The following is a 12,906-nucleotide window of genomic DNA, read 5'->3' on the forward strand; positions in this document are numbered from 1 at the left end:
TACTCACTGAGAAAACTACACTTTTATGTATTTAATAGATTTGCAATGATATATGATTTTATTACCGAACCGATAATATGTTGACAATATGTTTTGAATGTGTTAAGTAGTTTCAATTATGTCGAAGTATCAATGATGTTTATGAGAAATGATGTGTGACTAGAAAGTGTGATTTGAATTGATTTGAAAAGTTTGATTGCTTACTGTTGTTGGGATTTAAATTATGCAAATGCTGATTGATGAATTGAGGTGTTAAATTGTTTATGGATTTAAATTGAAAGCATGAGTTAAAGGCATGTTCATGACATTAGAAAGTATATGTATATTGTTTTAAGGCATGAGTCATAAGCATATGAACATTAAACGTGCATCGAAATGAGGTTCATAACCTACGGGAAACTATACTTGGGGTTAGTCCCATGAGTTCTTGGATTAATTTCCACAAGTTTTTGGATTAATTTTCATGAGGTACTTGGGTTAAATTCCATGAGGCTTGGATTAATTTCCATGAAGTACTTGGGTTAAATCCCATGAGGCTTGGACTAATTTCCATGATGTATTTGTGGTTAATTCCTATGATGTTCTTGGGGTAATTCTCATGAGGAAAAACAATGAGCATGTGCATTGCATGAGCATGTATAGCATGGTTTTTGTGAGTGATGTTTTTATACTATGAGTAGTTCTGCTAGACGTATTAGTATGCATAAGAGTCTCAATTGGAAAGAGCGTATATTTCTATCGGATGGTTGCATGATTTAAATGCCATTGTTTTCTAGCTTAAGGTCTACGTGCATGCGAACACCCTCGTGTGTATGTAAGCCTAAGCCACAGAATCAAAAGTGTTATAGTAGGTAAGAATGTACGTAGTTGTTCCCAACAACGGAACTCCTATGTATAATCTCAGCCGCATAGTATGCTTCAAATATTTTCTATTAGTCGGTGTTTGCTATATCAGCTATGGGGGTTTTCAAATAAAAGTTTATAAAATTGGTAACTGTTATAGTATATGTAAGACTAAAAATGAAAAGTTGGTTTTTTTACGAAAACTCAGTCAGTTTAATATCACTGAGGTCTCGGTATGTTTTATGCTGAGACGGTGAACTCATCCTTTCACCTATACGGATGTGGCAACCCCCACAACTGTATAGATGAGGTTTTCTTGGCTGCAAGTACTCCAGTTGTAGTTGATGGTCTCGCAGCAGTGTACTTGGGATGTTATGATTGAGCTCACCGCAACGATCGTAAATGTTGGACCACGAGTGTTCACTATCTTAGAGGTTTGGTATATGGCTCGTGTCGCCGATGACACTTGTATTATCGAGCCATTCTTGTTATGTAATTATTATTTTGATAAGCCTTAAACAGATAGACGTTATGGCTCTTTTTGTGTAATTATCAATTAATGTTTATAGATGTGACTTCTGCTATCCAGATTATGTTTTTTTTTTTTTTTTTTTTTTCGATGCATAGATATTATTGTTAGAAATATTAGATGTGTTACTCTGATTTGCCAGGTAAATATTATTGGGTATGTACCATATGTTGGCTAAGCGACATGCAGTCGTGCCACTGTGAAGATCCGTTTATATTTTAAGAGATTAATGTTTATGCAAATGATTTGTAAATATATTAAAAAAAAAAAAATACGGGTCGATACATAAATTATTATTATTAAGGCCATACCCTTATTATACTAAAAAACTAACTTAAGCATCGGAGTGGGAATAGCTGGCACCCCCAGCAAGCGCTCTTATTGCTTCTCTGATTTTGCAGAAGGAGATTATCGCCAATTTCTAGAGCTTGTATCGCCAAACCGGAAATTGTTTTAACACTAATTTAAGTTATAAATAAATTAAAAAATAAAAAATAAATAAAAACCAATTTAGCTTCACTAATTAAAAGATGTATAAATTTAGCACATTTTTATAAATATAAGGGAAAAATGTTCTATGATCGATTCTTGAGGTTTCATGTTTTATCAAATCGCTTCTTAAGGTTTGCACTGTTGTCAAATAACTCCAACCTTTCCCCTTTTGATAATTTTTAATGGTGATGAGTGAGACACAACCACCACGCTAGGTCATATCCAATAAAATTAAAGAAGACGCATAGTTTGTTGATTTTATAGAATTGAAATTGCATTACTTCTTTTCTTTTTATCGGCACTTCCCGTACTTGCTTCTATACCTTTGTTTGTTTCCTTAGTTGAGTAATCGAATTCTTATTTAGGTTCCGTTTGTTTCGACGTAAAATATTTTTCGTCAAAAAATATTTTCAGAAAAAGCATGTTTTGAAGAAAATTATTTTTGCTAGAAATGTTTTTTTGTGGTTGGTGCCTACGAAAAATCACAAATATTTTTTTATGTTTTTATTTAATCATATTAATCTATGTTTTCAATTTTTATTTGCAACATAAAACTATTAGTATAAAATACACTTAAAAAAAAAAAAAAAAAGACCTAAAAATTTGAGTTTCGGCCAAGTTCTGACTGTGTTCGTTGATTTAATTAAATAAGTTTTTTTTTTTCGTTAAACTGATAATATTTTGGATTGACTATTATTTTTTTGTTGCACCAAAAAAAAAAAAAAAAAAAGAGGTGAGCAACTTCGTCTAATTTTTGAGAATGTGGGGAGATTTGGGTATGGGCCGAGCATTCCTAGTAGCCTCATCAGAGTAGCTTTTTAGCTATTTTGATGAGCCAATTTGATGAAAACACTAAAAATTCACTCCCAACAAGCTCACCACTTTAACTAAAAAGTTTTGATCAGTGAAATTACTCACCAATTTAGATAAGGCATTTTCACTCACCAACTTACTCACCAATTTTGTTTCTCCTTTCTCTCTCACATGATCAGCACACTTTTTTTTTCTTTTTCTTTTTTTCGTTTTTTTTTTTTTTGTTTTCTCTCATTTTCTCCTCCCATCTCCCATCTCTCTCACACGATGATGTCCTTATTTTATGGAAATGAAGTTTTCTTTGTCCTTTACATAAATTTTGTGGTTCTTTCATTTATCTTTTCTTTCTCTCTTTCTTGAATTTTGTTGAGAAGCAAATGAAAGCTTGTGTGAATTTCTTAGCAATGATCTAATCTCAAGATGAAGGTGTATGGTAGCTTGTTGTATAAAAAAAATTAAATAGAGAAAGAATAAAGAAATTTGAAAAAATATTTTTTAAATGGAATAATATTATTTAATCAATTTCTTTCTTTCTTGAATTTGGTTGAGAAGCAAATGAAAACCTCTGTGATTTTCTTAGCAATAATCTAATCTCAAGATGAAGGTGTATGATAGCTTGTTGTATAAAAGGATTAAATAGGGAAAAAATAAATAAATCTGAAAAAATATTATTCAAAATGGAATAGTAATAGCGAATAGTTAAAATTGTAAGGCTGCTGGAAAAATTTTAAAAAAGTAGCTCACCAGAATAGAGAAAAATAATTTTTAACTACTTTAATGAGTAAAATTTGATAAGACTAATAAAAATACTCTTAGACTTGTAGACTTGTAGACATACACATCGCTTTCATATCAAAATTTCATATGCATTCATTTTCTAAGCATCTAAAAGTAATAATAATTTTTTTTTTTCTCATGATTTAACATAAATTTCCTTCCTCCAAATCTTCAAGTTTGTCTATTCTGGAGGTGGTTTTTTTGGACAGTCAAGTCATCATTTTATGATTTATGAAGCAACATATTTTCAATTTTTGTAGATAAAATATTCTGAGCATGCAAAGCTTTTTCTCTCTATCATGAATGCGTATCCAATCTGGGTTCACGAATTTCGGTGCTATAAAAAGTCAAAATTTGCGGGCTTTACTATCAATAAATAAATAAAAGGCAATGTGAAAACTGGAAAATCAACCCGACACATTTTTTCCAACATGATATATGACTGCAGAAAAATTATGTCTGACTGATGAAAATGTAAAGCTATAATAATGTTTACCTTTTCTTAAGTTCCGAACCATGGTGTACGTTGCTCTCACTGTTCAGGGAATCGAGACCATAACGGTTTGAAAAGTTCCGAACCATGTTGTACGTTGCTCTCACTGTTCAGGGAATCGAGACCATAACGGGTTGTTTTATACCATTACAAAAAGAATGAGAGGTGGTGATTTGTATTTGTGTACGGAGTTCAGATTGTGTTAATTTTAATTTATTAATGTTGTGTTGGATTTGAGAATCGTGTCAAAAAATATTAGTCTTAAATATTACGTGTAGGATTCAAATTCTATATAGTTCAACTTTAACTGATTCATGTGATTAAACTTTATTGTACCAAAATATTTGAAAATTATGGTGGACCAAAGGTCGGTTATGAATAAAGAAAGAATTCGCCGGTTATGAATAAATATTAGTAAGACGACATGTGAAGTTTGAAACATTAATGATTGACCTCATGATCTTAATCATGACTAATTGCATACAAATCTAAAAGCTATAATTATTTAATAAATAATCATAGTGGCCGACTTCTTTTTTTGGTGACTTAGACCTACTAGCGTAGGACTCCATCGTTTTCATTGTGGAGGACTTATTTCGTAAGCTATATAGATTAGTAGTAAATAATCATCACTTTTTAAATATATATATATTAATCGGTGGGGATGCACGCTAAACTTTATTTGAACAACACAAACTCTGCACCATGGGCTTTTATAATTCACGTTGCAATTTTTTAATTGTTTTTTTTTTTTTTATTTAATGCTGAAAAGACATTTCCATATCTTCCTTAAACCGAAATAAAGAAAATAAAGTACAAGGGTTCGGTATTATAACTTATTCATCAAATAAAAAAAAATAAATAAAAGGGGTTCGGTCCATGACTTATAATTACAGGATAAAGCCCTAAGCTGATAGTTTCCTCTTATTCACTTGAGTACATTACAATACAAAATACTCATATTTATAAGAGAATTAGGGTAAATAAATATGATAATCAAATTAAATATCAAATATAATTACAATCAAATCAACCAGATTTGATTATTATCAATATGATTACAGGAGATTACAATCAAATTTCTGAAATCAAATCTTCTAATCAAATCTTCCATGCAATGGTGGTTTCCTTAATTGTAGGGATTGTTTCTGTTTTAGCTGATTCCTACCTTTTGAGCTTTCTTGACAAGGCGTGTTTCTTCTTTTTCTGGTGCTTTTAATTCCATGCAGGATCCTTTTCTTTTGGGCGGTACCCTTTCTGTTTCTATTATGAGGTCTTCCCCTGTTTTGAGCAATATTCCCTACAAACTTATCGTTTATTATTCACAACAATTATGAATTAAATATAAGTAAGACGACCTGATCTTAGTTATGACAATATTGCATACAAATCTAAAAGCTAATATAACTAAGAATTCAATTCTAATTTCGAAAATCAAACACCCAAACGAACCAATAGACCTGTTAATCTTTTTCGTCGTGGAAGACTTGTTTCGTATAAGTCATTTACACGTCTCTCATATGTCATCTCTAGGAAATTACTGCGTTGTTTCGGTTAGTAATTAATTAATCAAAGTAAAACCATTCATATATAATTAATTACCCGAATTCTGCATTTAATTGGAACAAACTAAATAAATAAACATCTCTAAGAATTGTAACAAAAAAAATAAAAAAATAAAAACAATGGACTTTGGGGTCGTGCATGGTCTGGTCCACTGCGCTTGTAAGACTCTCCATGTCCAGCCTATAAATAAAAGCTCTCTCCAATTAAGCTTCACTCCCAAGCCTATATCTAACAGTGCCACACAAAACATTAATTATGGGTTTATCGGTTTCTCTCTTCCTTTTCTTACTTTCACAGTTGCATCTTTTATTCATCCTTTCTTCTCCTTCCATGCAACCCCTGTGCCATCATGATGAAAGCTCTGCCTTGTTGCAATTCAAGGAAAGCTTTATCATCAACAAATCTGCATCTTTTTTTGACCTTCCGACTTGTGATCAAAAGGTTGCGTCTTGGACAGTAGAAGGTGACAAAAGTGATTGCTGCTCATGGGCTGGGATAGAGTGCGATGAAGACACTGGTCATGTAATTGGCCTCCACCTCAGTAGCAGCTGTCTATTTGGTTCTATTCACTCCACCAGTAGCCTTTTTCACCTTGTTCACCTCCAAAGCCTTAACCTTTCCAACAATGACTTTAACGGCTCTCATATCCCATCCCAGGTACGTGATCTTTCAAGACTAATAGATCTCGATCTCCATTCATCTCATTTTGTTGGTCAAATCCCGTTAGAAATTTCACAATTGTCGCACCTGTCATCCCTCGATTTGTCTTATAATGATCCATTGGAACTCAAAAAGACCAGCCTAAGAAGCCTAGTTCGAAATTTGACCCGCCTACAAACGCTTGATTTGAGTAGGGTGAACATTAGCTCTACGGTGCCTAATATTTTGACAAATTTGTCTTCTTTAAAGTCCCTCTCTCTTGTTGATTGTGGTTTGCATGGGGAATTTCCAGTAGGCATCTTCAAGCTATCAAATTTACGGTTTCTTTCTGTACGTGAAAATAATGGCCTCACCGGTTATTTGCCTAGCTTTACATGGAGTAGTCCGCTTGAGACATTGGATCTCTCATTCACGAGTTTCTCAGGTGAGCTACCCGCTTCCATGGGAAACCTTGGCTTCCTGACTAAGATGATTATGCCGGGTTGCAATTTCTCGGGGTACATTCCATCTTCACTTGGTAACCTCACTAAACTCATTTATCTTGACCTTTCAGATAACGCTTTCGTGGGTAAAGTCCCACCTTCTATTGGAAACCTTCTTCAACTCTCTTTTCTAGACATTTCCAAAAATCAATTGACTGGTTCTGTCCCTTTTGAACTTCTAAACTTGCCACAACTGTCGGCCATTTATTTGTCCAATAATCTTTTGAGTGTTGAAATGCATTTTGAGCTTTTGAACGAGACACAGTTGATCGCCCTTGACCTGAGCAGCAATCGGTTAACTGGTTCAATTACTTTTGTGCCTACAAACCTCACACAATTATGTTTCTTGGACCTTTCAGCCAACGAGTTTCACGGTCAAGTTTCAAACTCACTCTTCAACCTCAAGAATCTTGTAGTTCTTGATCTTTCTGAGAACTACCTTAACGGCATTGTGGAGTTTGATGAGTTTGTTAAGCTCAATTATTTAACTGTATTGGATATTTCTGGTAATGAATTGTTGTTAGTTACTACAGAAACTGATGCCAATGCAACTCGTCAAAATTTTGTTGCTTTAGGATTTTCTTCATGCAACTTGAGCGAGTTTCCGAATTTCCTAAGAAACCAAGATCAATTGGTGTATTTAAACATGTCCAACAACAAGATTCATGGACAAGTCCCAGAATGGATGTGGAACACAAGCTTTATAAGTCTAGGATTTCTTGATCTTTCTAACAACTTTCTCAAAGGCTTTGGTCAACATCCATTTTTTCTTCCAAATGCCACTCTAGATTTTCTTGATCTCAGTTTCAATTTGCTCCAAGGATCGCTTCCTATTCCATCAGCGGGCACTCATTTTTTTTATATTTCAAACAACTCATTGACTGGAGTTGTACCAGAATTGTTTTGCAATCTCAGTTCTCTTGTAGTCCTTGATTTGGCTAATAACAACTTAAGTGGCTCACTTCCTCGATGCTTGGACAGCTTTGGTGCTGATCTTTCAGTACTTGATCTGCGGTCTAACAAATTTCAAGGAAGCATTCCAGAAAGTTGGATAAATGGAGCCAGCTTGGTGATGATAAATTTCAGTCAAAACAAATTCCAAGGGCATTTACCGAGATCGCTAGCCAACTGCACGATGCTAAAGGTCCTTGATCTTCGAGATAACCAATTCATTGATATATTTCCATTTTGGTTGGGACATCTTCCAAATTTAGAGGTCCTCATTTTACGGTCAAACAAATTCAAAGGTCCAGTCGGGACACCTCAAACTTATTTGAAGTTCTCCAACATGCGAATCCTTGACATCTCCAATAATGATTTTATAGGAAAGCTGCCATTAAGACTTTTTGAAAATTGGAAGGCCAGAAAATTTGAGAATGTGCATCCCTTCACATATATTCATGAAGATGGAGGCTTCATACTAGGAGAAGGTTTTCGTCGGGGTTTGGATATTCCTCATGGTTATACTTACTCTATGATGATGACAAACAAAGGCAAGAATCTTTTCTACGAGAAGGTCCCAGAAATATTCACAGCTATTGATTTCTCAAGCAACAAATTTGTCGGTGAGATCCCAGAATATATTGAAACTTTAAAGGGAGTTCAGTTGCTCAATCTTTCTAATAACAATCTCACCGGTCACATCCCCTTGTCTTTAGGAAAACTTACAGAGTTGGAAGCATTGGATCTTTCTCATAATAAATTGTCAGGAGAGATTCTACAGCAGCTAACACAACTTACTTTCTTAGCATTTTTCAATGTTTCTCATAATAATCTCACAGGACTTATACCACAAGGGAAACAATTTGAGACATTTGAAAACAATTCATTTGAGGGGAATCCAGGATTGTGTGGGAGACCATTGACAAGGAAATGTGTGAATTCTTCTCAACCTCCAATCTTGGACGAAAGTCAAGACTCTGGATCACCATTTGAATTTGGTTGGAAAATAGTTGTGATTGGATATGGATTTGGATTTGTTTTTGGAGTAATAATTGGGCCCATTGTGATTGCGAGGAAGCAAGATTGGTTAATGAAGACCTTCCGAATAAGGCCACCGAGTAGGAGGAGACGCCGAAATTAAATAAAATAGTTTGGAGAAGATACCTTCCCAAAGCAATGTGTTTTCTACTTTTAATCTTATTTTTGTATGTGTGATGTGTTCCTTTCCTTTTTCAATATTGTTTTGGTGTATTTTGGATAAGTATGACATTAAGATGTTGTATGTAAAATGCTTTGGTAGGATCTTTTATATATATATATACTTTAATTTTAATGTTTCTTGTCATTGTTGGATGTCTGTGCTAGCTTCCACTGGAGTATTAATTTGTTGATACTATCCTTATTTAATGTTGTGCTCCAAAATCCTCTTAATTTTTGTACAAGATTTTTCTCTTAAGGGTTTGAATCCTGAGCATTAGACCAATAGCTCATTGGGTAGTGTAATTATTTCATAACTTCTAATCTTTTGTATGCAAACTTAGCTTCTAGTTAAATTTTTTGTATTTTATTTATTTATTTATTTATTGTATAACGTTAAATAACACATTAATTAATATTTTACAACTAATCTCATTATGCTGACATAATAATGAAGTTTAATAGCTATTGGATATTAACAATGACCGATCAAATTACTACTACACCCTATCACGTTAGCAAAATGATATATTTGTAGAATAATTTTGTGGTATAATATAAACAAAACAAAACAAAGCAACCAAACAGAAAAAAATGAGAAAAGAAATTGATCTGGTAGTTGATATTACTAAACGTCGTCAGCTTTCCGGCACCTTTCCGGCGTCATAGCGAGCCCTCTCTTCGTTTTTCTTCTCTGCAACGTCATCATCGTCACTCTCCTCGCCAAGTCCGGCCAATCCATTACAAGGCATTTGCTTGGGGAATCCGAGAGTCGACTCGGTGCTCCAATAGAGGGTTGGGGCAATAACCCGATGTTCTGCCAGAGCTCCAGTTTCGGCAGCTTGTACCCTTGCCTGACCGACACCTGGGGCGAATTGCCGTTGAGGGAGGACGATTCGGAGGACATGGTTCTCTACGGCACGTTCCGCGACGCCTTCAATGTCGGATGGGTCCCATCACTCGCTCCGGGATCCACTGAACGTTGCGATTTCGGGTTTTCAAACGCAACCGTGAAATCCGAACCCAAACTATTAACCCCGGTGAAATCGGAGCACGAAAGTTGCCTGAGGCTGCGCCGGTAAAGAAGGAGGCAGCGCCTGCAGTGGTTCCGTCGAAGGGGAAGCATTACAGGGGTGTGCGGCAATGGCCTTGGGGGAAGCTCGCGGCTGAGATTCGGGACCCGGCTAAGAACGGCGCAAGGTCTGGCCCACCCAACCGTACGGCCGATTCAGTTTGTCCGGGTACACCTCGCACCATCCGTGGAGCTGCGCTAGTGCGCTGCCTCCAATGGGTCGTCGAACCGGTTGCACGAGATCAAGACCACCACGGCCACGAAGCCGCAGATGATCTCTGCGAAGTCGATGACCACCGGAGCCAGCGAAATCGTGGGGTGAAACGGATCTCGAAGCGACCGGCGTGGTCTGGTTTGCCGGCGTGGTCTGGTTGTCGTCAACGTGGTCTGGTGTCTCCGGCGTGGTCTGGCTTGCCGGCGTGGTCTGGTTGGCTAAAACGCGTGGGATCTTTTAAGGCCAATTCGGTAATTGATCGGTACAAAATGAGGATTACAGAATTGCGACATTGAAAAATCGAGAACCTTTTTTTTTTTTTTTTGAAATGAGCTTGTATTCAAAGGAAGCAATCAAGAGTACATCTCAGAGAACACAAGATCCGTTAAAACAGAAGGATAAGAACCAAGCCAAACTTGGTTCTGGAATTGGGAAATTGCCAGCTTAGCTAGAGAATGGGCAATCTTGTTCCCTTCACGTCGAACATGCTTGATAGTCCACCGATCATAGTTTTCCAACTGTAGCCGAGTCTCAGCTATCAGATTAGTGACAATACTTTCATCAGCAACATTTCGGTTCAGGGCATTGACAACCCCCACAGCATCTCCCTCTATAACCACCGATTTAATCCCCAGAAAAATCCCAAACTCAACACACAATTTAGCACCGAGAGCCTCAGCCACCAGGGAGTTCGAAATGTATCGGTGGTAAGAGCACTTAGACGCAATCACCTTTCCATTAGAGTCACGAGAAACAATACCCACACCCATCCACTTCTGATCTCTATCAACAGCAGCATCCCAGTTCATTTTGAAAAAACCCTGAGGAGGCTTAGACCAGTGAGCTGGAGAGGGTATGGGACTGGGAGAAGAGAAAATATACATGGAATCAAAAGCCTTCCTGAACTCCTCAATAGACTCCTTAGCACTCTTGATTAAACTGCTGGGATGAGTGAATATACCATAAAAAACAAACCTATTTCGCCGAAACCAAATCCTTTGGGCAACCATGGCAGCAAACTCTAACTCCTCCCTCTCCAGCCTCCCTTCCAGGATGCCAAAAAGAGTAAGGAAATCTGAGGCATCCGAAGCGCATTTGTGAATCCGGGGAGAACATTCTGACCAGACACTTTTGGCAGCATCACAAAGCCACACAGCATGGATGCCTGACTCAACTTCTATACCACAGCACGGGCAAAGAGGATTCTCTACAATCCGTCTCTTCCATAGTTTTTCTTTTGTAGGAAGAATGTCATTACAAAGACGCCAAAGAAATAACTGCACCGATCTGGGGATCTTCAGCTGCCATAAAAGCTTCCAAAGGTCTCTGGAAGAAGAAGAGGAAGAAGCACAGCCCTGATTCCTAGCCAACCGTTCCGTTTCAAGGTTATAAGCACTTCTGACCGAGAAGTGACCATTGTTAGTTCCTGCCCACACCAGCCTATCCTTCATGTATCTGGGGCTAATAGGAATGTTACAGATTTGCTCCACCACATCTACCGGGAAAATCTGTTCTAACAGAGGGATATTCCACCAATTTATCTCAAAATCTATCAATTCACAAACCCTAGCTTCCGGATTTAAACTCTGCACATGGGCTTGGATCTTGTGAGTTTGAGTAGAGGGGATCCATTTGTCTTCAAAAATCTTAATACTCGAACCATCTCCGATTCTCCACATGAGGCCTTCACTAAGAACCGGTTTTGCTCCACAAATACTCCTCCACACATAAGAAGGGCGAGATCCCAAAGATGAAGCAATATTAAAAATGGTTGACAATTTTAAGGGGTAAATTATATTTAACCCAAAGTAAAAATAACAATTTGCGTGTCACCTTCTATATATCTAATTTGGATTCTTACATTCATTTTTAATTATTTTATGCATTTTTAATAAAATATTTATACATATAAGAATTACGTGCTTGGGGAGAAATAAGGACATACGTCAATGTAATAATGTAATCAATGTAATAGACTTAATTAAGAGAATTTTCTCCAAATTTGAAAATAATATTTGTAAAAAAAAAATTAAATTAAATAAAGTCACAAATTGAAATAATGCTAAAAGTAGAACCTATGTTATGTTTAATAAACAAATGAATCTTGCCTTCCCTTTCCCCCTTAAAAAAAAAATTAAAAATTAAAAATTAAAAATTAAAAATTTAAAAAAAAAAAAAAAAAAAATCTTGGCTTTGGGGACCGAAAGTGGGAGTAAAATTAATCTGTGGGTTTCCTTGTTTTTTAAGTCAAGGTTTCGTTTTTTCCTACCCACAAGAATCCGAGTATGGAGGATGACGGTCTTCCCAGTTTTTTTTTTTTTTTTTGATGAATAAGAGCTTTATAAACCAAACAAAAACACCAACACACCAGCAAGCTGGACAACTATCTACCCAAAAGGGCTTACAACCAAAAAACAAAAATACAACCAACAGCCCTTACACAAACAATTCTCAACAACAACACAGAAACAACACCAGAAATAAAATCAATCCATCAACAAGTTATGCAGATTCCAATTCTGCAGAAGACGGATATTGACCATAGATCTACGATACTGCCCCTTCCCCATAAGCCTTGACCTGATTTCCCATTTGATCCTTGCAATAAGGCCTTCCTCTGAATACACCACATTACCATGAATCAAATTGTTACGTTGAATCCAAATATGATAAACAACAGCACCTAGACTCAACTTGCAGAGCCTAGTTTTAAGGCTTTTACCTTTCAACTGCATTATACACCAAATAGCTACATCATCCCAATCCACAACTGGAAAAGGTTCCAAGCAACTTTGCATCACATTCCTCCAAATCCAACGGCTGAAG

At 36.3% G+C, this 12,906-nt stretch overlaps 1 protein-coding gene and 1 pseudogene across 1 annotated transcript; both read left to right on the forward strand.

Annotated features, from left to right (window-relative positions):
• The first annotated feature begins 5,843 nt into the window (after positions 1 to 5,843).
• Positions 5,844 to 8,738, forward strand: LOC133859118 (receptor-like protein 7). Its single transcript, XM_062294434.1, has one exon. It carries the CDS (start codon positions 5,844 to 5,846, stop codon positions 8,736 to 8,738), a length of 2,895 nt encoding a protein of 964 aa, XP_062150418.1.
• Positions 8,739 to 9,426: 688 nt separating this feature from the next.
• LOC133859128 (uncharacterized) lies at positions 9,427 to 10,376 on the forward strand (annotated as a pseudogene).
• Positions 10,377 to 12,906: the final 2,530 nt, after the last annotated feature.

Source organism: Alnus glutinosa, chromosome 2 (assembly GCF_958979055.1).
Source record: "Alnus glutinosa chromosome 2, dhAlnGlut1.1, whole genome shotgun sequence".
Classification (NCBI taxonomy): Eukaryota; Viridiplantae; Streptophyta; class Magnoliopsida; order Fagales; family Betulaceae; genus Alnus; species Alnus glutinosa.